At 45.1% G+C, this 24,298-nt stretch overlaps 1 protein-coding gene across 4 annotated transcripts in view; it reads left to right on the top strand.

Annotated features, from left to right (window-relative positions):
- Cndp1 (carnosine dipeptidase 1) overlaps positions 1 to 14,977 on the top strand; it is a 51,347-nt gene extending 36,370 nt beyond the window's left edge. For 2 of the 4 annotated variants that reach the window (XM_008772135.4, NM_001007687.2), the window contains 5 exons: positions 1,730 to 1,890; positions 4,607 to 4,771; positions 5,949 to 6,090; positions 7,342 to 7,489; positions 8,575 to 9,710. In XM_008772135.4, coding sequence (XP_008770357.1) covers positions 1,730 to 1,890; positions 4,607 to 4,771; positions 5,949 to 6,090; positions 7,342 to 7,489; positions 8,575 to 8,671 — 713 coding nt within the window. In that variant the 3' untranslated portion in view covers positions 8,672 to 9,710. Of the gene's footprint in view, positions 1 to 1,729; positions 1,891 to 4,606; positions 4,772 to 5,948; positions 6,091 to 7,341; positions 7,490 to 8,574; positions 9,711 to 12,615 lie in introns of those variants that run through there. The other 2 variants (XM_063277291.1, XM_039096770.2) reach the window with 2 other exon arrangements.
- Positions 14,978 to 24,298: the final 9,321 nt, after the last annotated feature.

The raw sequence follows: 24,298 nt of genomic DNA, 5'->3' as shown, positions 1-24,298 counted from the left end.
CAGACAGGGTCCCTTAGCTTAGCTCGACCTTAAACTCAGTATGTAGCCAAGAATGGCTGCCTTAGTTAGGGTTTTACTACCGTGAACAGACACCATGACCAAGGCAAGTCTTATAAAGGACGACATTTAATTGGGACTGGGTTACAGGTTCAGAGTTCAGTCCAGTATCATCGAGGTGGAAACATGGCAGAATCCAGGCAGGCATGGTACGGTAGGAGCTAAGAGTTCTACATCTGCATCTGAAGGCTGCTAGTGGAAGACTGACTTCCAGTCAGCAAGCTAGAATGAGGGTCTTAAGGCCATACCCGCAGTGACACACCTACTCCAACAAGGCCACACCTCCCAATAGTGCCATGGACCATGCATAATCAAACCATGGCAACGGCTTTGAACTCTTGACCCTCCTGCTGGAGAGCTGGGATGATGGCCGTGCACCGCCATGGTTGGCTCATGCGGTACTAGCCCAGGGCTTCAGAAATGCTGGGCAAAGCACTATAGCAACTGTACCCTAGCCCCAGCCCTGTTTTTCTCAACTTTTGAGACCAGATTGACCATGAGATCTCAAATCATCTTGCCTTCATCTTCCAAGTACTGAGATTACAGGGAGGTGTGAGCCACTGTGCCTGGTTGTCAAAGGCATTATAAATCTAATATCTAATATCATTTAGAACATCAAAATCCTAAGGTGCTCCCAGGAGCAACGATGATGCTTCCAGTGGGGGCTTCCAAGACAGTTCCTTTCCCTCTGTGTACTTTCCAACATGTCTTTATGGTCTCAGGATCATGATGTCCATGGAAAGTGAGCAGGAGGAGAGGGATGACCTCATGATGGAGCAAATGTACCAGTGGTGAAGAACGATATAGTTTCCCTAATGCAAGATTACTTCTAAATAGCAGATGTGAACATCCCACAGTCCCTGAGGGCTCCTCTATGTATCACCTTAATCAGAGTGAACTACAAGGGTAGAGGTGAACTGTGGGTAAAACTATGGGTAAAACAGGAGCTGATGCAGAGGCCACAGAGGGATGTTTCTTACTGGCTTGCCTCCCCTGGCTTGTTCAGCTTGCTTTCTTATAGAACTCAAGAACACCAGCCCAAGGACAGCACCACCCACAATGGGCAGGGTCATCCCACCTTGACCACTTGTTGAGAAAATGCCTTATAGCTGGGTCTCATGAAGGCATTTCCACAACTGAGGCTCCTTTTCTGTGATAAGTCCAGCTTGTGTCAAGTTGACACACAAAACTAGCCAGTACAGTATATATTATATATTTTCGTGTGTGTGTGTGTGTGTGTGTGTGTGTGTGTGTGTGTGTGTGTGTGTTAAGGAAAAGATTTTGGAAGGTTTCAGTTTCTTGTATGAGTTTGTATGAATGCATGTGTAAAATATATGCCTACACATATATTTAATAATTTATAACTATCATTTCTTAACTTGGGATAAGGTAAAATGCAAACATAAGGCTTGCTTGTGATGTTGAAGGTGCAGACCCATGCCTCAGCTCTGCGATTGGCTAGGTAGCCATTGGAGCAGTCTGACTCAGGCTGAGCCTGCCTGTGACCACTTCCTTCTTGGCACTACAACCTCTATTTAAATGGAATTGTTGCCACTGGTCTGGCCAGGGAGCAGAATCAGTCATCGGCTGTTTTTGGCATGGGGAGGGGGTTATCTGGCCTGGCTCTAGGACCACAGCATTGGTACTTATAATCTCGTCATCTCTTCTGTAGGTAGCCTGGTAGATTCATCAGGCCACATCCTAGTTCCTGGAATCTATGATCAAATGGCCCCTATTACAGAGGAGGAAAAGACAATGTATGAAAACATTGATCTGGACCTAGAAGAATACCAGAAGAGCAGCCGGGTTGAAAGATTTCTGTTTGATACCAAGGTATAACCATAATTCCACACATGATCCAAACGAGATGCTGCTCCCAAATCATGTTTTCCGAGTGTCTAATCAGCACCACCCGGTGTTGGTCTGTGCATCTTAGTACACAGGCGAAGGTTAAATTGCAGATGGGTTTTGACATTCACGGCCACTTTCCTCTGGTCTGGATCAGTTGTCCCAGGGAGCAGTTGGTACCGGCCTCAGCTCCTAACCATGAATAATGGCTCATTCAGCGGCAGTGTCTTTCCACAGCACTTTATTAATTTAAATCCCATTCTACTCTCTGTCAGGGAGCTGGACTTTCTGAGTGTTCAAAAATTGGGAGCCACTGTCTGAAGCATCCGCTCCAACACTTGTAATCCTTCACTCTCTCAGGCATCACCAAGGTCTTTCAGGGCTGATGGGGCAAGCCACAACATTCCCTTCCCAGGGCTAAAAGATACTTAGAACGCAGAGCAGACATTCCTCAAGAATTTTTTAAAGTTCTTGATTGTCTGCTTTCTCTCTCTTTTTTTTTTCATAAAGCATATTTTGCCTGCTGAGGGCTGAAGAGATGACTTCATGCTTAAGAGCTTGTATTGTTCTCACAGAGGACCTCAGTTCAGTTTGCAGCCCGAATGTTGGTTGGCTCACAACTACCTGTAACTCTAGTTCTAGGGGATCTGACATCCTGTTTTTGCCTCTTTAGGCACTGTATTACATTCATATGCACAGAACTCACCACACACACACACACACACACTCATACACATTCACACACACACACTCACTCAAACATTCACACACATACACACTCAAACATTCAAACACATACACACATACACACTCACACACACATAAATACTCATACACACACACTCTCATACACATTCACACACACACTCAAACATTCACACACACACTCATACACACACATACACACATATACACACACTCAAACATTCACACACACACTCATACACATTCACACACACACACTCATTCATACACACACATACTCAAACATTCAAACACATTCACACACACACTCATACACACACACATACACACACATATACACACACTCAAACGTTCACACACACACTCATACACATTCACACACACACTCATACACATTCACACACACACACTCATTCACACACACACATACTCAAACATTCAAACACATACACACATACACATTCACACACACACTCATACACATTCACACACACACACACACACACACACACATAAACTAGCAAAATTAAATCTTAGAAACACAGTCTCCTACTCAGATGTTGGTAGCTATGGGTGATTCCCTAGGAACTGCCCAGAGAGGGCAAACCCACGCTGATTATAAATGTTAGCATTTTCTATGAGAGTGTATTTATTCTCACAGACTAAATTTGTGAAACTACACAAGAATAGATTTGGCTGAAACACTGAAGACTTATTTAAGGAGTTCTGAGGAATAAAATTTAGCACATTCATTATCAATGTATAGCACTGGTTAGAAATTTATAATTGGACCCAATTACCTTTTAAACTATTTTCCATTATCATCATCGTGTCATCATTTATTATTATTATTATTATTATTATTATTATTATTATTATTATTAATGTATGGTGTGTTTGTCTGACACATATGGAGCCGGAGGATAACTTTCAGGACTTGGTTCTCTTCTTCCACCTTGACAAGGTTATTGGTTCTCCCACTCTACTTAAAACAGCCTGGCTAGCCTGTGTGCCTGTATTTCCTACTCTGCGTATCCCAGGCTAGCCTATACACTCACATCTCTGCCTCTATTTCTATGGAAGGAGTGCTAGGATTACAGATGTGTGCCTCCACAACTAGGGACCAAATTCAGGTTGTCTGGCTCTCTGGCAAGTGCTTGTACCCGCTGAGCCATCTCATTGACCCCGATACACTTTCTGAACCAGCTCTGCTGACAGGGAGAAGTTCTTTCTGGTGATAGCATGTGCAGCCTGAGGCAGCAGGAGACAAGAAGCCTCATATGCTGAAGGGAAGGTCCGCCTGTATTATTAGTCCAGATATAGTCTGGACAATTGATGTTAATTAACTTGTTGTGAGTGGGTCTCGGGAGCATAGATAGATGTTAGAGACACAAGCAATTTAATTCAGCTGAGATTTATTTTATTTGCAGTGCTATGGGAATGGCCCTAGGGCTTTGTGCATATTAAGCAAGTACTCTCTCCTCCTGAGCTATAGCCCTATAATTTCTTTCTTCTCTCTCTCTCTCTCTCTCTCTCTATATATATATATATATGTATATATATATATGTATGTATGTATACACACACACACACACACACACACACACACACACGCATGCACGCATGCACACACTCACAGACTACCTGAAACTTACTATGTAGACTAGGCTGGCCTTGAACTCACAGAAATCTGCCTGCTTCCCTGCTGGAATTAAGGGAGTGCACAGCCACACCTGACTTGCCTTTTGATTTTGAAGCGGGATCTCGCTGAGCTGGTCTCGTACTCACTGAGAAGCCAAGGCTGGCCTCTGAATTCCTGATTTTGTTGCCTCCGTCTCCTGAATGCTGGGAGTGAAGGCGTCTTCCACCAGGCCCAGATTATGTGGTGATGAGGTCTAAAGTGAGCTTTGTGCATGCTAGGCAAGCGCTCTGCCCAACCGAGCCGCAGTCCCAGCCCTCAGCCGAGCTCTAGTCACATGTTCTTTGCATCGTTTAGGAGGAGCTCCTCACGCATCTGTGGAGATACCCGTCTCTCTCCATCCATGGCATCGAGGGTGCATTTGATGAGCCCGGAACTAAAACAGTCATTCCCGGCCGCGTCCTAGGAAAATTTTCAATCCGTCTAGTCCCACACATGACTCCGTCTGTGGTAGAGACACAGGTAAGAAGTGTCTGTTGTCACTAGGTCCAACCGTAGCATTTCTGGATCCCATACACTAAGGCAGACTAAGCAGTTCTGTGGTTGTCGCTGAAGTTTCATATTTTTTTTTCCCCATACAAAGAATGGAACAAATGTCAAGAGACGCCCCATCAGTCTTACTTGGGGCAAACCTCTTCCCTCAATTACACATGCAGTTACAGAGTTCAGAGAACTAGCCATTTGGAGGTGCAGTGATGGGAAATTTTTAGAAATTAGATGGTAGCTATAAAAGGAAGATTGGTTTTACACGTAGATGGAGTGGGCCAGTGACTGTGCTTGGCTGGAGCCAGAAACTCTCAGGCCCAAGCATGTCGTTGGAAATCAGCAGGTTGGGAGAGCCGTTGCGAGGAAAGCACTATCTGGAAGGAGAGATCTATCTACGTTATCAGCCCATTATTAATTTACCTTCAGCTGTTTTAACAGGGAATAGACAGACTCTTGAATAAGAGAGCTCAGGAAATACCTCAATGTGCTCCCCTCTGTCTCAAACCCTTGTTAGTCCTCTGTCTTAGTCTTGGGCTCTAACTGTGTTCTCAAAGTCCCCTTCGCTCTTCCGTCTGTCCTTCCCCTCTGCTGCCTTCCTTTCTTTGGGAAGCACTGATGTTTTATCTTGAAATACACATTCAATACACATTCCTTGTCTCCTTTGAGGCCACATCCTCAGCACCTCGGGGCTGAAGGAATGAGTGGAAGCAAATGTCGGGAGGCTGGAGCCTCCTGGGGGGAGTTCCTCGTCCGTCATCGGAAGGCAGGTTGTTGAAATGCCTCCCTCACTGTTTAGCTTGGAATTGCTTTCCCAGGACGGGCAATGTCCCTCAAATATTCAGCGATCAGAAAACCAAAGTCATTGCAATTAAGGAACTGCATTTCGTTATGGTTCGTAATTTGTAGCAAACATCACTGAGCTCCCACGATGACTACGGATGAGGGACTGTGCAGGTACACAGGTTGAGGAGTCATCAGAGCCCATGTTTCCCCTCTTGGTAAAGCTCAAAGCCCCTGTTCACTGTCACACAGCCAGTGGCGTAACTAAGGGCTCACAACGTACCAACTCGTCAGATCAGGGTTTCCACTGGTTACACACCCTGCATGGACAAAGTCCAGCATTCTTCTTACTATTGACTGTGTCACCTTCTAGGTGACGCAGCATCTGGAAGCGGTGTTCTCAAAAAGGAATAGTTTCAACAAGATGGCTGTTTCTATGGTACTAGGACTCCAGCCGTGGACTGCAAACATCAATGGCACTCAGTACCTCGCAGCACGAAGAGCCATCCAAACAGGTGGGACATCACACAGAGTTATGAAACGCTTGGGCGGGAATGCATAGGACACTTTTTGGCCTGTGGCGAGTGGCCAAAATTAGCCACCACACAGGGCACGGTATTGTGTGCACAGGAGGCTACTCCCCCGGCACTTCCTGTGGTCCTCCCAACGGTCTCCAGGTAGCAGAGGAAATGAAGGTTTGTAGAGACATTTGCTAAAGAGCACTGTGTTAGCCGCTGAGAACAGATCTGCTCTAGTAAGAAGACACATTGCTTCCGTCCACACTCTCACCTGCCTTTGTAAGTAAAGAGGAGGGGGCGTGGGGCTGGAGAGATGGCTCAGTGGTTTGGAGCACTTGCTGCTCTTGCAGGGACCCAATGGTTCTCAACCACCAGCAACTCCAGGTCCAGGGGATCCATCACCTTCCTCTGAGCTTTGTAGGGACCAGACATGTTTGTGGAATACACACAGAGGAGCAGATACGATACACATGCACATAAATAAATAGATCTAATTTTAAAAGGAGGAGCTGGCATGCTTTGTTCTGTATCTTTGTTTTCCATTTCTGCTGCTCCACTGGCCACTTTTTCTCAGAGCTAGAGGCTGGAGCTAATCTCAATCTAGGGCCAAGGGCAGCACGAGGGGTTGGGGATTTAGCTCAGTGGTAGAGCGCTTGCCTAGCAAGTGCAAGGCCCTGGGTTTGGTCCCCAGCTCCAAAAAAAAGAAAAGAAAAAAAAAAAAAGAAGAAGAAGAAGAAAGTACTTCACGAGGTACCTTGAAAACTAGAGAAAAGATGATGTCATGAGGTTGATAGGTAAGGACAGCTATCTTTATATATGTCACCATAGGATGATGACAACGATGACGACTACAATGACAGAATTCCTCCTCCATAATATTTAATTATGATTCTGATGATTAGTTTTAACTGTCAACTTGATGCAACCGAGGATCACTGGACAGAAAGTCTCAACACAGAATTGCCTAGGTTGGGTTGCCCTGTGGGAATGAGTACGGGGATTATGTTGGTGAAGTTAATTGATATGGGAAGACTCAATCTGCTTTGGGAAGTTGGTCACACACAAGTCCAGCACCTGAGAGGCAGGGGACTTTGAGTTTGACAGAAGTCTGGGCTATACGGTGAATTCCATGCCAGCTTGGGCTACTTGACAAGACTCCAAAGGAATAAAGAAAAGTACACGTTACTATACTCACAGTCTTGCCCGTGACTTATTCTTTCCTTGTTCTTATCCTTGCCTGTGTTTTAGTGTTTGGAGTCGATCCTGACATGATCCAGGATGGGTCAACCATTCCAATTGCTAAAATATTCCAGGATATCACCCAAAAGAGTGTGATGATGCTCCCGCTGGGGGCTGTGGACGATGGAGAGCACTCCCAGAATGAGAAGATCAACAGGTGAGCTGACCCCGTGAAGTGGGGGAGCTCTCTGGGGCCACTAGACCAACCTTGTGTGAGACTAGACAATAACAGACCGGGCGGCCTAAGGCTGGAGGCTCTCTACCCACATTTTCTTAGGTTGGGAATACCAGGTTAAGCCTCTTTTCAGAACACTGTGGTGCTTGTGTCCTTGTGTGGCAGGACTAGAGCTGAGGAGGAGGAGAGAAAAGTGAGGAGGAAGAGGAAGAGGAGGAGGAAGAAGAGGGGAGGAAGAGGGGAGGAGGAGGAGGAGGAAGAGGAAGGCATGGATGGTCCTGCTGGAGGCAAATGAGGGCTCTGGTGTTTCTTACCCCATAAATTCACCAAGCCCGTGGAATTATAAGACATCCCCTAAGATGGCTTAAATTTGATCGTCTTCTCACTGGAAGGCTCTTCTTCCAATGCTGTCCCATGGTGGTGAGGGCTTCAACGTATGGATTTGGATTATATAAACCTCCAAACTAGGGATAAACAGGAATGTTTGAATTTTTAATCCCTGACTTGTCAAAGGTGAGAAGCCAAAGCAGCGCCCCGGTGGGCGCCCCTGCAGTGCTCTGCAGGAACCCTATCATCCAAAGAGGCTAAAGCAGGGGGATAAAGCAAAAACAAAGAAAATGGGGACTTGGGGGTGGAGTCCATGATTAATTGCCTCCTCTTCCTCTCTTCCTTTTCCTCCTCCTTTTTCTCTTCCTTCTTCTTCCTCTTCCTCCTCCTCTTCCTCCTTCTTTTTCTTCCTCTCTATGTTCTGAGACAGAATCTCATTCCACACCTCCGGCTGATCTGGAAATATCTATGCAGACCAAACTGGCTTTGCAGTTTCAATGATCTTTTTACCTCTGTTTTCCAAATGCAGGGATTTGTCATTTGATACCACATCTGGACATCTTCTTAATAATAGCGTCATTTTCCTTTTGTGAATGACTTTGGTCCTAGGATCTCAGAAGCATGTTAAGTACTTTAGATGGAGGCTGTATAACACCTACAGGTTTTCTGTGGACACGGTTGGGTGCTTTTCCTTTTTCATGCAAATGGAGGTGTGTTTCTCTATTTTTACTTCTTGTTAGGTGGAACTACATACAAGGGTCGAAATTATTCGCTGCCTTTTTCCTGGAGTTGTCAAAGCTTCATTCAGGACAGCAGGTGCCTTCCGGAGCATTCTGACCCACCGGCAGATCTCCCCACCTCAGACCCCCCGGCAAAGCTGGAGGAGGGAAAATTCAGGAAATGTGGAAAATGAAATGTTTGGAAGCACAGATGCTGGAGAGATTTTAACAGTCCCTCTGTCACTTAACTTTCACAAGTCTCAGCTACCTGGCTGGTCAGTCCCTGAAACCACTGTAAGGCTGGGACTGCCTTCTAGTGCAGGTGGGCTGTCTCTTCAGGAAATTAGGTTCTCACTTTCACTTCCATTGGCTCAGTCCTCCAGTTCACTTTCCAGGCCTGAAGAGCTATGGTTCCCAATCATTGGACCTGGGGGGGTTTCAGGACCTGAGTCATCTTCACCTCTGTTTCCTTAATAACGGAAGTGGTGGCTTTCATCACTGGCTAGAGTGATTTTCCCATGGATTCACCTTTAGAAGAGTTACTAGAACATGTCTCTTGTTCTTGCCTCCCCTTCATTTATTTTCTCCAGACTCTTGAACATTCTGAAGCTAAACGATCAGTATTCATACCCTCACACCGTTTGGAATCCCTATGCAAAGATGAATTGTTTTCTTTAATTCCAAATTTCTTCAGCTTTACCTGCTCAGCCCCTCTGCCGCCCATCCTCCCACTCCGTCAGTAAAGCCCCTTCCCTGCAAACATGTGCACCCGCCATTCTACCAGCAACATTCACCCCAATGGAATTTCACGCCATTGAAATTTTGCCTGATGAGTTTATTTGAATTGCTTAAAGCTTTTAATAACGCCAGCGTTAGATGGAGAACTAATCAGCCCTGACATCAGCAAGACATTCTCGATTTAAAGCTCTCAGCTAAATCTGCATCCACTAATCATTTTAGTTAACTATCTTGTTTGGCTCGATTGGGCTTGGTGGTGTAAACACTATAAAAAGTTAATTTTTTTTTCTTACAATCAAGTGTATATAAATAAACTGATTCTTCTAAGTTCATTACTTAAATCCCGTTAATAGGAAAGAACTTGAAGGCTTATTTTTAAATGCTTCTCTTATGGTTCCAAATAAAAACATTCCATAACACGTTTCCCTTCATCTTTCCTCCATCGGCTGGCTGTTGGAATGCCCCTTCTCAAACTGGTGTCTCGAGTTAAAGATGGGTGACTGAGACCATGATGAACGGGCAGCATGCTTGCTTGAACAAGCACGAGAACCTGGGTTCAGACTCCCAACATCTACAGCAAAGCTGGGTGTGTGTATTGGCAAGCATTTATATCCCCAACACTGGGGACAGACATCGTCAGATTCCAGAGCATCCCTGGACAATAGTCTAGCCAATTAGTGAAAGACTAGACAGTAAATATATTCATTTGCTCTCATCCCTGCAGGGTCTTGAGCCCAACAGTGTCTTGGTTAGTTACCCAACAAACAGGAGAGATGGAGGGAGGATAAAAAAAACTGAACCTAGGCAATGTGAATCTCGAAATGTCAGAGTCCAGAGTTGACGTTTCCCTGCCAGCCGTGGTCAGTGTGGTGGACTCCTCAGTGAATCTCTACCAGTTTTCTATCGTCCTCTGAGCCACGTGGCTACCACAGCCTGGCTGTGATGTGGGATCCTGACAAGAATGTTGTTAAAGTCCATTGCATGTACAGAGGGGTAAGAGTCATCCTGGTGACTGGTCAAGCCAGTTAGCCAGTTCGTTAGAAGGAGGCAAAATGCGGAGGGTAGAGAAAATTAAAATATTTGTTTCCAAAAAATGTTAAAATAAATATATACCCATAGGTTAAGTGACCATTCACTATATCCTACCCTGGGGTGTGGTGTAACATTTCCATCTAAAGAGTTTTACTTGTGGTGAGGCATCATGACCATGGCAATTCTCATGGAAAAGCATTCAATGGAGGGTTGTTTACAGTTCTTGAGGATTACTACATTATCATCATAGCAGGAAACACGGTGGCACCCAAGACAGGCATGGTGCTGAAGAAGCAGCTGAAAGCTACATCCTGATTTGGAGAGAGGGGGAGGAGGAAGAGAGAGACAGAGAGACGGAGGCAGAGAGAGAGAGAGAGAGAGAGAGAGAGAGAGAGAGAGAGAGAGAGAGAGAGAGACTGGGAAAGGCATGGGCTTTTGAAACCTCAATGGCCCCTGCCATTGACACACTTCCTCCAGCAAGGCTCCCCCAAAATTCTTCAATTGGAGATCAAACGTGCAAATATATGAGCCTGTGGGGGCCCATTCTTATTCAAACCATCACACTATCAATCAGGTACAACCTTACTTTATCATAAGAGGGCAATGTATCAAGCTTAACTAGTAGTGTAGTATACTAAAACTAGTAGTGTAGTATACTAGTGAATCACTACTGTCAAGTTTAGGGTTCTTGAGTTGGGCATTATAGATGTAGCAGAGGGAGGATTTGGAATGTCTGGGTTCCATACTGTAGTCACAAAAATGGAATGTAATGGTCTGGAAGCCTCTTGTGATGTCCGCTGGACTGTGCAAAGCTTCTGGTCATTGCCGTGTCTGTGCAGATGAGTGGGGAGAGGGTAGTGGGCAGGGAACACAGCGGTTCTACTCCAGTCCTCTTCTTGCTCACGTGAGGTATATCCAGTACTCCCATGGTTTTTGTATTAGCTGAGTGCCCAGCTGGTCTTCTCATCTGAGACCCAGATCCCCCCGTCTTCTGCCTGCTTTTATACTGGACACATTGATCATCCATCTGTCATGGAAACGTCTGCTCACCCCTAACCCTTTCCTCCCTGGAGTGCTGCATTTTGGTAAATGGGCCATGGGCCAGGTAGTGACAAAGCCTGGAACTTCCTTCATGTCTCTCTTCCATCAAGACCAGTCATTTCCAGTTCTCAAAAGCCACCTCTTTCTTCTCTTTCTACTGTTGTCTTTCGTAGCTCTAAGCCAAAATTGCTCTAAGCTTTGTTAACTTATAACACAGGTTCCTTCTTGGTTTCTGCTTTCCCACCAGCAGCTTTTGTGACACTGAAGATGAGGTGTCATTCAGATCCAGCAGAAGACTCTGGAGTGGCTGTGTGATCTTACAGTGATCTTTGACGTAAAAAAAAAAGGGTCTCTCCACAATCACTTCACTTACTCTGCTGGCCTCACACCTTCCCCTTCTAGCTGTGTCCAGACAACCTTGTTCTTCTAATCCTTCCAGTTCCTCAACAACTAAGAGTGGCCCCAGAGGCTTCTCTTATTCTCCTCCCTCTCCAGAGATATTTCCACTAACTTCTGGCGGGGGTTAGATAGTCCTCTTTACCCATTATTTTAAAGACATCAGCTTAGCATGTGCGTACACATGAATGTCACTACATGAACAAATTGTGGGAGGGGTCGGTTCTTTCCATCTACCGTGTGGATTTGGGGGATTGTCTTAGTTAGGGTTTTATTGCTGTGAAGAGACACTATGTCCATGGCGACTTTTCTAAAGAAAGCTGGGGCTGGGTTAAAGTTCCAGAGGTTTGGTTCATTATCATTATGGTGGGAAACAGGCAGCGGGCAGCAGACATGGTGCTGGGGGAGCCGAGAGTTCTACACCTTGATCTACAGGCAGTAGAAAGTGACTGTATGTCACACTGGGCACAGCTTGAGCACATATGTGAGATCAAAGCCCATCTCCACAGTGACATACTTCCTCCAACGAGGCCATACCTCCTAATAGTGCCGCTCCATATGGTCCAAGCATTTAAAAACATGAGTCTGTGGGGACCATTCCTATTCAAACCACCACAGGGATCAAACTCAAGTCAGACTTGGCAGCAAGCACTTTTACCTGTTGAGCCATCATTGGTCCAGCTGTAATTATATGTTCATTACGTAGAGGTCAGAGATTAGTGTTGGGTTTTCCTCAATTTTTTTCCACCTTATATTTTAAGACAGGGTCTTCTCTTGAATGTGGAGCTCCAAAATGTAAATAGATCGGCTAGCCAGCAGGCCCTGAAGAGCCTCTTGTCTCTTCCCTCTCAACAGGAGTATTCATAGGTCCTACCTAGCTCTGGGGAGCTGCACGGCTCTTGTGTGGTTCATCACTGCTACTCTGATTTAAGATAGAAATAATCTTGCCTAAGTCGAGGAAACAATCATCCAACAGAGGCCAACAGAGGAGCCTGTGTAGGAAGATCCTGACACATGAGTGCCACAACGGAATGCCAACATTTCAACAGTGGCAGATTTCACAACCAACCAACCAATCAACCAGCCAACCAACCAATCAGAGTCCTGTTGAGTAATCATCTGATTGGGTAAGCCCGCTGTGCCATCCATGAGGGCAACAAGCTGAACTGAGTCTGCACCCTTGTAAACGCCACACACAGTATCTGATCTGGAATCAGAGTCTGCTGGATTTCTTTGTAGGGAAATAAGAAGGACTCACACAGTGAAATCTGTGTTATGGGTAGTTTCACCTACAAGCAAAGTCCTGAACAAACCCCATTGTCTGATAGAGCTGAAGGACTATTGAGTGCCCTTTTAGTAAACAGGATACCACACCACTTTAGGTGTCTAGTAGTAAAAGAATTCAATGTGAAATATTTATCTTAAAGACTTATTTTTATTTATGTCTGCGTGTGTCTTGCTTGTTCATGAACACATGTGCTGGTGCCAGTGTAAGCCAGAAGAGGAAACCAGATCCCTTGGAGCTGTAAGTGCAAGTGACAGAGTTGCTTTTGGGTACTGGGGACCCAGCTGTCCTTTGCCAGAGTAGCAACTACCTTTAACCACCGAACCACATCTTCAGATCCAAATGTTAAATAACTTTAAATAAATTTAAGTTTGACTACATTGAATGTGAGTGGCTAATGAATTAAGTTATGTTTTGGACCTTGAATGTGTGAAACAATGTAGAATTCTTGCCTCCATGTTAATATGCCCATGGTTAAATATAACATAACTTGTTGGTTTTTTTTTTTCATTTTATTTTTTATGTGCATTGGTATTTTGCCAGCATGAATGTCTGTGTGAAGGTGTCAGATCCCCTGCAACTGGAGTTACAAACAATTGTGAGCTGCCATGTGGGTGCTGGGAATGGAACTCAGGTCCTTTGGAAGAGCGGTCCATGCTCTTAAACGCTGAGCCATCTCCCCAGCCCTAATTTGTTATAATGCCATGAGCTAAAGGCTTCTACTTATTTGTCTTGCCCTTTTTGCAAATTCACATCGAATATTGTAGATTCTCTAGCAAAGAGGGCAGGGGACGCTCTTCTCTGCAACGATGCAGACAGCCTCATCTGAAACAGAGACCCTGGGTGGCAAAGTCTGGGCTTTCTACTTTGCTCAGCTCCAAAATCTTGGCTGATGAGTAAAGTACGAGGACAGGAACACAGAGGTTTTGTTTCCTATGGTGATGAAACGATGTGGTTTATAAGGAAAGTGACGGTAGATGTAATGACTGTAATTTCTTAGCAGTTATGGTAAGTAAATAAATGTTCCCGAACTATTTTAGTTTGGGTAGAAGTGAAGAGAAGAAAAAAAATGTCATTATGTCGACAAATCTTATTTTAAAACACTATTCTACTGTAATTCCTTATTCTAGATGAGAAAAAATATGTCAGAGAAATTATGCCTTTCGGTAGAGTGGAAAATATAAAGTTTTAAATTATATCACCTCCCACATTGAAATTCACCAAAACACATCCAGAAAGAGCTAAGATTTAAAATTCTAGAGTGGGTGTTTAACATACATATTTGCACTGTTATCATAAGTAAGCATTTGGACGTAATAAAAAAAATGTGATGGGGAATGTGAACATTAGACGACACTGTAAAATTAGTCACCAGGAATGACCAACCTCCCTCTCAAACTGTGAATTATTATTATCAAACGAATGGAGCTATTTAAGTCTATCTACACCCCCACTTTCAGAAACGGAAAGCAGAGATCTGGGATACTTCAGCAGGTAAAAATAGGGGTGAAGAGTTCTGGAAAGTAGACGCACAGAGGGAAATACTAGATTCTGCATTCTACGCCTAAGTAATGGGATGAGGCAGGTTCAATCCTTCCAGCTACGGAAGGAGGAAATAAATGGGATTTAATTGCTTGCTCACTGTGACAAAAGAAAGGAGGCACGGTAGTAAAGTACTGTGAAGGTTTGCATATGCTTGGCCCAGGGAGTGGCACTATTGGAAGCTGTGGCCTTGTTGGAGGAAGTGTGTCACTGTGGGGGTGGGCTTAGAGACCCTCCTCCTGGCTGCCTGGGGATGCTCAGTCTGTCCCTGGCTTCCTTCGGGTGGAGATGTAGAACTCAGCTCCTCCTGCGCCTTGCCTGCCTTGATGATAATGGACTGAACCTCTGAACCTGTAAGCCAGCCCCAATTAAATGTTGTCCTTTATAAAACTTGCATTGGTCATGGTGTCTGTTCACAGCAATAACACCCTAATTAAGACAAGTACCGACTAAACGACTGCCTGTTAACGCAGCGCAAACCTCCCACGCTCATCAGCACTCATGGGGAACTCAGTGTGCTATGTGACGTCCTGTCTTTTGTGAGAGTGATTGTGACCATCTAAATGGTGCCCTGACTAGACTGAGCTTGGCAGATTTCCTACAGGGTCTGATAAGAAGGTTCATTGGGTAAAGGTGCTTGCTGATATATCTGGTCTGAGTCCCTGGTCCCATGTGGTGGAAGAAGACAGTCAACTTCTACAGGTTGTCTTCTGAGTGTCTTCCCCATACATGTGCCATTTTACGCATGCAAGAACACACACACACACACACACACACACACACACACACACACCCACACTAAATTCTGATAAGTTATTTTTCCATGGGTGAAACAAGCCAATTCAAGACAGACTGGATTATATACAGGTGTGTTTATTGGGAAGCTGCTCTCAGGCAATTTCACTGGCCCCAAGACAGGGAAGGGACCATGGAAGGGGTGAGGGAGGAAAAAAAAGAGAAAGGAAAGGAGAAGAAGAAAGAGAGAAACGAAACAAACTCCTACAAGGAGGGATGGGGAGACTACTAAGGAGCCTCCTCAAGTGTATGTAAGTGAAAATCAATTGCAGGGAGAAGAGACTCTTTAAAATGTCTTTAAAAAGTCCTTTGAGAATTTTATAAAACGTGTCCTAATCACCTTCACTCCTCATTCCTCCTCCCAGGTCCACTTCCACCTCCCAACGCCCTCAACTTCATGTGCTTTTTGTTTAGTAACGTGTATGACTGATCTGTTCTGCCCATACCCTCCTGGGTGTGAGGTTTTCTACTGTGGTGTGGTGTATCTATTAGGAACTGTACCTTTAAAGAAAATCGAATCTCTTTTATTCAGAACCCACAATTTGTCCATAGCTTTTTAGTTAGGGGTGGAGGCTCACAAACCCTCTTTTTGTCCATGATAGCTTGGCTGGCTTGGTCTTGTGTGAGTCCTGTGCAGACTAGCACAGAGCTGCTAGTGAGCCCTTGAGTGCAGTGGTCCCGTCATTTTCGAAGATAGTGTTTTAGTCAGGTCCTTCCCAGCTTCTGGCTCTGACAAACTTTCCACCCCTTTCTCTGTGGTGACCTTTGAACCTTACTGGGAGGGGCCCACTATAGATGTTGCCTCTGCGGCTGAGCACTCCACTGACACTTAGTCTCTGCATGTTGCAAGTAGTGAAAACTGTTTCATTTGAGACAGGTTTTAACTCTGTATTCCAGGCTGGCTAGAAGTTCACGGAGCCTGCCTCTTCCTCTCAAACACTGGGATTAAGGATGAGATCCACCCCATCTGCTTCAGGCACACACTGGGATAAGGTTTTGACCAGCCTGCCTGACAAAGGAAAGCTGTTCCCAGTAGAGTTGCCTGCGATACCTAGAGACGCAGCGTTACTGAGTCGTCTCCAATGTCGGAGTGCGGCTTTGCAGTGCTCCAGATGGCTGAATACCCCAATAAACTCTTAGTTCACCAAAGTTGGGCTTAGGAGGAACACTTCTTTTGGTCTGTCTGTCTTTACTCTCAGAATCAGGGGTGACTATAGACAGGACTCTTCAAATGTCATGTTCTGTAGTAGTAACAGTTCGCTATCCTGGAACTTGCTATGTAGACCAAGCTGGCCCTGAACACAGAGAGGTACACCTGCCTCTCTGCCTCTGCCTCTGCCTCTGCCTCTGCCTCTGCCTCTGCCTCTGCCTCTGCCTCTGCCTCTGCCTCTGCCTCTGCCTCTGCCTCTGCCTCTGCCTCCTCTGCCTCTGCCTCCTCTGCCTCTGCCTCCTCTGCCTCTGCCTCCTCTGCCTCTGCCTCCTCTGCCTCTGCCTCTGCCTCCTCTGCCTCTGCCTCCTCTGCCTCTGCCTCTGCCTCCTCTGCCTCTGCCTCCTCTGCCTCTGCCTCCTCTGCCTCTGCCTCCTCTGCCTCTGCCTCCTCTGCCTCTGCCTCCTCTGCCTCTGCCTCCTCTGCCTCTGCCTCTGCCTCTGCCTCTGCCTCTGCCTCTGCCTCTGCCTCTGCCTCTGCCTCTGCCTCTGCCTCTGCCTCTGCCTCCTCTGCCTCTGCCTCCTCTGCCTCTGCCTCTGCCTCCTCTGCCTCTGCCTCCTCTGCCTCTGCCTCCTCTGCCTCTGCCTCCTCTGCCTCTGCCTCCTCTGCCTCTGCCTCCTCTGCCTCTGCCTCCTCTGCCTCTGCCTCCTCTGCCTCTGCCTCCTCTGCCTCTGCCTCTGCCTCTGCCTCTGCCTCTGCCTCTGCCTCTGCCTCTGCCTCTGCCTCTGCCTCTGCCTCTGCCTTCCGAGTGCTGAGACAAAAGGCACTGTACCACCACGCCTGGCCTTCGTGACATTTTTTATAGTACTGGAATAACATTATAAATCAATGGGCTTTTTGAAAGAAACGTGAGATGGCAAAGTGGAGAAGCCTCTCTAGGCTCCAGATGTTATCTGATGACATATTTTAGCTTCTGGGTTGGTCAAAGGGAGGGGTCTGTTTGTAATCCAAAGGGATTTAACCTTCTAGTCACAAGGATGTTAGGTCAAACAGCAGTAGACTTTGGGTGCTTATTTAGAAGGAAAAGATAGCCAGCCCAAGAGAGTTTGGCTGTGGAATTGCAACATTCCAACTCACCCCAGTCATTCGATAGTTTAACAATCAACCTTGTGAAATGCTTGGTCTTCAAAGGTGTGACTTACTGTTTGAGGAGAACTTCAGTTCACAGCTGTACTCAGTGGATTTTACTCAGTGTGTGGTCAAGAAGGTCAAAGTACTGCTGTCCTCAGGAAGAAGCCAAGCAAGTTTGAGGTATCGGGAAGAAACCCAGTGGTTTTCACAGGTGAGCCTAGCAGAGATGCCAGGCTCTGTATTATGTATGTTATGTTATATTGTTACATCACATTATGCTTTAATATACTATGCTACATTATATCATGTCATGCTATATTATGTCATGTTATGTTATGTTGCCTCCCCAGGTAGAACTTGGAGCCAAACTTTCCCCCCAAGTCTCAGGATAGAAAATGACACTCTTGAGGGATCATCTTAAAAACTTCTGCTAATTTTGAGTTTCCTTTCCACCACTTCTCTCACCTGTCATAAGATTAAGAAAAAATATCTCCCAGGAGGTGCAGTCCAACACAAAAGATGAATAAACCAGTCTGATACCACAAAAAAGTGTTCTAGGCTGATTGGTGGCATATTTTCCCTAATTACAGAAAAGGGGTTCAAGAATTATATTTTTTCTCCTTAAAAATTAGTCTTTGAAGTTGGGTGGTGGTGGTGTTTGTCCTTAATCCCAGCATTCAGGAGGCAGAGGCAGGCAGATCTCTGAGAGTTCAAGGTCAGCCTGGTCTATGAGGACTACCAGTGCTGTTAGGGAAAACATGTGTTGAAAAACCAAACCAAATCAAAATAAAATGAACATTTAAAATTTTTATTTATTGTTATTTTGTATATAAGTAGTCGTGTGCGTGTGTGTGTGTGTGTGTGTGTGTGTGTGTGAGAGAGAGAGAGAGAGAGAGAGAGAGAGAGAGAGAGAGAGAGAGAGAGAGAGTGAGTTTGGGTATGGACATCAAATTGTTTATGTGTGAAGATCAGAGGACACGGTTGAAAGTTGGTTTTCCCCTTTTACCATGGATCCTTGGCACTGAACTCAGACTGTCCACCTTGGATAAGAAGCGCCTTTACAGGAGACATCTCACTGGCTCTTTCTTGTATTTTTAATCATTCAAAAAGACAGTGCAAGTATGATGCCATTTTATCCCCCACACGTGTGAGTGCACACCCTTAAACAGTCGTCTTTCAACCACAATACAAATCAAAATCCTGAGGTTAACATTGATATAACATTTTTTCACTAATAACCAGATGTTATAGTCATATAACAGTATAGTTATATACAAACATTTTCCAAAAGGGTTACTGCGTTGGCTAGTTTTGTTTCCAACTTGATACAAGCTGGAGTCTTAAAGAAGGAATCTCAATTAAGCCCCGCCCACCCCACCGACCTTACTGCAAGCCTGTGGAGCCTTTTCTTGATTGAGACTGATGTGGGAGGGGCCAGCTCTGTGTGGGCGGTGCCGCTCTTGGGCAGATGGTTTTGAGTTGTATAAGAAAGCGAGGTGAGCAAGCTGTGAGGAGCAGGTCAGTAAGCCCTGTTCTCCCATGGGTTCTGCCTCAGTGCCTGAGTTCCCTCAGATACGGTCTGTAACGTAGAAGCTTAAGATGAAATACATCATTTTCTCCCCAAGTTGCTTTTGGTGTTTTATCACAGCAACAGAAACCCTAACAAAGACAGAGGAGTGTTGTAACAGGGAAAACTACTAATATTAGAGGGCTTAGTACAACTATATTAACAATTATATTACATCTAAATGATGGGACTGGGCCTCAGCCCAGAGAATGCTTGCCTAGTATGTATACCCAGAGCCCTGGACTCACTCCCTAGCACCACATTAAAATGAGTATGGGAAGCCAGGCGGTGGTGGCGCATGTGTTTTAACCCAGCACACTTAAAATATATATATATATATATATATATATATATATATATATAATTTACTTATTAATAGATGAGTACATTGTAGCTGTCTTCAGACACACCAGAAGAGGGCATCAGATCTCATTACAGATGGTTTTGAGCCACCATGTGGTTTCTGGGATTTGAACTGAGGACCTTTAGGAAGAGCAGTTGGTGCTCTCAACCACTGAGCCATCTCTCCAGCCCCCAACCCAGCACACCTTTAATCCTGGTCCACAGAGAATGTTCCAGGTCAGCCACAGCCAGCAGGTCAGCACATTTTGCTCTTGCAGAGCTCGGTTCCCGGCAACCACGTTGTGGCTCACAGTCATTGCGATTTCTGTTTCTGGGAATCTAATGCCCTTTTCTCGTCTCCCCGGGTACCAGGATTGCATATAACGTACACGCAAACACACAGCAAAACACTCATACACAAAGTAAAACTAAATCTGTCTGTTTTTAAAACATTCCAAGGCATTTTACTCAAGGGACCCTGCCTCAGTATATAAAGAGCAGTCAAGCAATCAAGTTAACCTGGGGTATAGACATATTCACATGCACACATATACCCGCACCTGTGTGTAGACAGATGTGAATGCACACACATACACACATGTGCATATATACACAATTCTAAAAATATCCTGAGACCCTTTGTTTCAGATATATATGTTATCTTCTCAGATTCCTATTCAAGAATGCTTATTCTAAGCTGGACAGAGCTTATTCTAAGCTCACACCTTTGCTCCTGGCACATGGGAGACGGAGGCAGGTGAATGTCTGTGAGTTCAAGACCAGCCTCATCTAGGCAAGTTCCAGGACAGCCAAGGCTGTTACACAAACTCTGCCCCAAAAGAATGTTTATTCTTTGCCGTTGTACACTGAAAATCTATAACTTGTGTCTTTTTTCACTGCATGAGATTCCTAAGTGTGCTTTGAGTCTCATAGATTTTGGCCTTTTTTTTTTTTTGGACTGTGCAGATTTGGCTGGCCTAGAACTCACTACATAGAACAGGATGGCCTTAAATTCACAGAGATCCACCTGCTTCTGCCTGAGATTAAAGGTGTGTGCCATTGTGGGTCTACAGTGAGTAGCATTGGGACTGCTAAATATTATGGGACTGTTTAGGGATGGAATACACAGGCTTTGCTTTATAAGACTTTAGGGGCCAGGATTAAAACACAGATGTGGTGCTATGTGGTTTTTATTAAACCTAACTGCATTTAAAATTAGCATTGAAACCCACCTCTGGGTATGTTTATGGGAGTGTTTCCAAGATGGTTTAACTGAAGAAGTAAGGCCCAGCCTGAATGTAGATGGCATCATCCTATGGGTCAGAGCCTGAGACTGAATTTGAAGAAGATGAGCATTCCTTTCTCTCCGCTTCCTGACCAAGCACACCATGTGACTAGCTTCCTCAGGTTACTTTCTCTATGTCATTCCTCTCATAGTAGAGGAACACTTTTAAAACTATGGGAAATACTTCCTTAAGTTACCTTGGTCAGGAATGTTGTCATAAGTGACTAACAGTTTTCTTTAGTGTCTTTAGCGTAGTCATTGGTAGCAGAATGATGTGGGTAAAACATTTAACAGTATCTATCACAGAGCGGTGATTCAATATATTATATTTTATTACTTTTGATGGGTGTTTTTTACATTTATAAATACTTTAGAGAATCACCATTTATTTTTCCTGTTTTTATTAATCTTTCTTCAGTCTTCCTTTTTGGCAGTTTTTATTAGTTAGAAACTTGGTTGGATGTGTTTTGACCACAGTCACTATGGCCTCTAACTTATCCCAGATCCACCCTCCTCTCCTTACCTACCCAACTTTATGTCCTCTTTTTTTGGTTTGTTTTGTTTTGTTTTTTGTTTTTTTTTTAAGAATATCTATCAGGTTCAATTTGTGCTGCCCTTATACTCTTGGATGTGTGGTTTCTACTGGAGCCTGGTTGACTGCTCCCCTCACAGAGATGGAACACCCTTAAAGAAAATAAATTCTCCCTCCCAGTCACTATCAACAGCCAATAGCAACCTCAGAAGGAGTGAGACGTTGTACACCCCTCATCTCTTCATGCCGGAATTTGGGTTTGAGCCTGCATAGGTCTTGAGCTGCTGTCATGACTACATGAGGTCACGCTGCTGTGTGTGCACGCGTGCAACTACCCTTCTTTGCTTAGGTAACAGTTTTGTTGCAGTCACCCTCTGGCTCTTAGTCTTTTTGCTTTCTGTCTTAGTCACTGTTGTATTGCTGTGAAGACCCACCATGAGCACAGAAACGCCCATAAAAGACAGGATTTCATTACAGCTTGCTTATAGTTCCTTTAGGTTTAGTCCATTATCTTCACGGCAGGGAACATTGCTGCACCCCTGCAGACATGTGCTGAAGAAGTAGCTGAGAGTTGTACAGCAACAGGAAGAGAGTCTGAGTCTGGCCAGGGCTCTTAAGACCTCAACCCCCCACCCCCAACACTTCCTCCAACAAGGCCATATCTCCTAATGCTTATGCTACAGGTGTTCATTTAGGGCTGAGCATTTCTTTTTCTGTCCTCCAAGACAGGGTTTCTCTATGTAACAGCTCTGGCTGTCCTGGAACTTGCTTTGTAGATCAGGAGGAACTCATAGAGACCGTCTTTTCTTTGCCTCTCAAGAGCTGAGATTAAAGGTGTATGCTACTACTCTTGGCTAGGGCCGAGTATTTCATGGCTTCTTATCTTCTTCATTCTCTGATCAGTTGTGGGTCTCTGTGTCAATCGCTGTTACATAAAGGTCTTTGATGAGGGTTGAAAGATAATCTGTGTCTCTGTATGAAAGATAATCATGCGCCTTTTTTCCTGTTTTGTTTGTAAAATCTGTTTTTGAAAGGAAGGTATAATTACAAGTGACTTCTAGCCAAATGTAACAGATCTGTGTAGTCCTTTGTGTTGACAGTGACATTTATCACCAGAGAATGACCTCCTAGTGTGTCATACTACATTTGGGCTTTGGTATGTATGACGTGCTGAGGATCAAACTCAGGGCCTCACACCTCACACACATGCTCTCTCACTGACCTGTCTCTAGTCTTTTTTTAAGACAGGGTTTTTCTAACCCTGTCTGTCCTGGAACTCACTCTGTAGACCAGGCTGACCTTGAACTCAAGAGATCCACCTGTCTCTGCCTCTCCAGTGCTAGGATTAAAGGCATGCACCACCACTGCCCAGCTTATGTCTCTAGACTTAAATTGTCAGGTAAAGTCAATCATTTTGTCCCTGCACTTAAATCACATGGGTGCAAAGATGAATTCAATCCTATGATGCTGTGGTAATTATTGACTATTGTGGCTGGAGTCAGGGAAATGATCCTCAATGGCTCATGTGCTGGGCCATATCTTCCCAGGCTGTTGGAAGTGCTTGGAAGAAGATTGTGAAACTTTTGAGACATGGGGCAGAAAAGGGTTACTAGGGGAGGGCCCTTGAAATTTATTATCACCTCTGGTTCCTGCCTGAGGCTTGTTTCCCTGATCTGCCTAAGAGTACCAGCAGCCACAAGCTTCTGTTAACCTCTGAGGAAGCCACTACCCATTCCTTCCTCAGCATAGGAATGTATACTCTCGAACTCTGAGCCAAAATAAATCCTTTAAACTGCTTTTGTTAGGTGTTCGAGCATTTTGTTACAGGGGTTAAGGATATACTTTCCTATCCAGCATCCATCCTTCCTCCCTCCCTTTCTTTCTCTCTCTCTCTCTTTCTTTTTTTTTTGGAGACAGGGTTTCTCTGTGTAGTCCTGGCTGGCTGAGATTCAGAGATCATCCTGCCCCTGCCTTTTGAGTGCTGAGATTAAAGGCGTGTGACATCACCACCCCGTCCCTTCTTTTCAAATTATTATTTAGCTTATATACTCGTCCTGTCCCAACTCTGCTAACTGTAGGTACTGTGGAAATTATTTAAGAGCCAGGGACCACTGGAGTGCCACATTCACGGAGTGCCAAGTCCACGGTATTTTTATTTTTAAGATTAGACGTGTAAACCAATTTTGGTATGACGTGTGAGTCAGCACTATAGACTAGAAAAGGTTGATTCGAGTTTAGAGTTATGTCCCACTTTTACTAGCTGTGTAATCTTGGAATCGGTTATTTGATTCTCTTAGATTGCGATTCCCTACCGTGGATACGTGAATCACATTTAAAATTCAACAAGATTATTCTCAGGAACCATTAGATTCGCGGCTCCCTGCGGTCAACACATGAAAGACCCCATTCTGGTGTCGTTGGATTATCTGTGTTCATTATCTGAGGTAGCACTCTGTCACTCACAGCGTTCATATAGGAACCACAGGGGCTCTAAGCCAACTCTTTGAGGGACCCGATGCAGAAGGAAGGCCCTAGCGCAGGCCCCGCCCCTGCCCTTCCCAGCACCGCCCTCGGGTTCGAGGGATGGAGACAGGGCGCGGGTGCTGCGGGTACCGTCCCACTGAGCATCCTCGGGAAGGCGACTGTCCTCCCACGAAGAACCGGCCGTCAGTGAGCCAAAACAGCATCTGCCCTACAGATTGACTCTCTAGGCTTTCCGTTTCCCTTCCAGCAGGGAGGGTGGAACTTCCTGTTTTCTCCCTAGGAACTTCCGGAAAGTACCGATGGGTTGAAAACAAATCGACACGCAGAGCCGCCGGCCATTCGAGGAAAAACAGAGAACGTGAATTTAGGTCTTTAGCCAAGGCAATTGTGAAATCTTTGTTTTTCGGTTATGGTGTTCCGTGCTCCAT

The sequence above is a fragment of the Rattus norvegicus genome, chromosome 18, assembly GCF_036323735.1.
Source record: "Rattus norvegicus strain BN/NHsdMcwi chromosome 18, GRCr8, whole genome shotgun sequence".
Taxonomy (NCBI): domain Eukaryota; kingdom Metazoa; phylum Chordata; class Mammalia; order Rodentia; family Muridae; genus Rattus; species Rattus norvegicus.
Note: the sequence above shows the minus strand (reverse complement) of the source record. Positions and strands in the feature narration are given on the sequence as shown.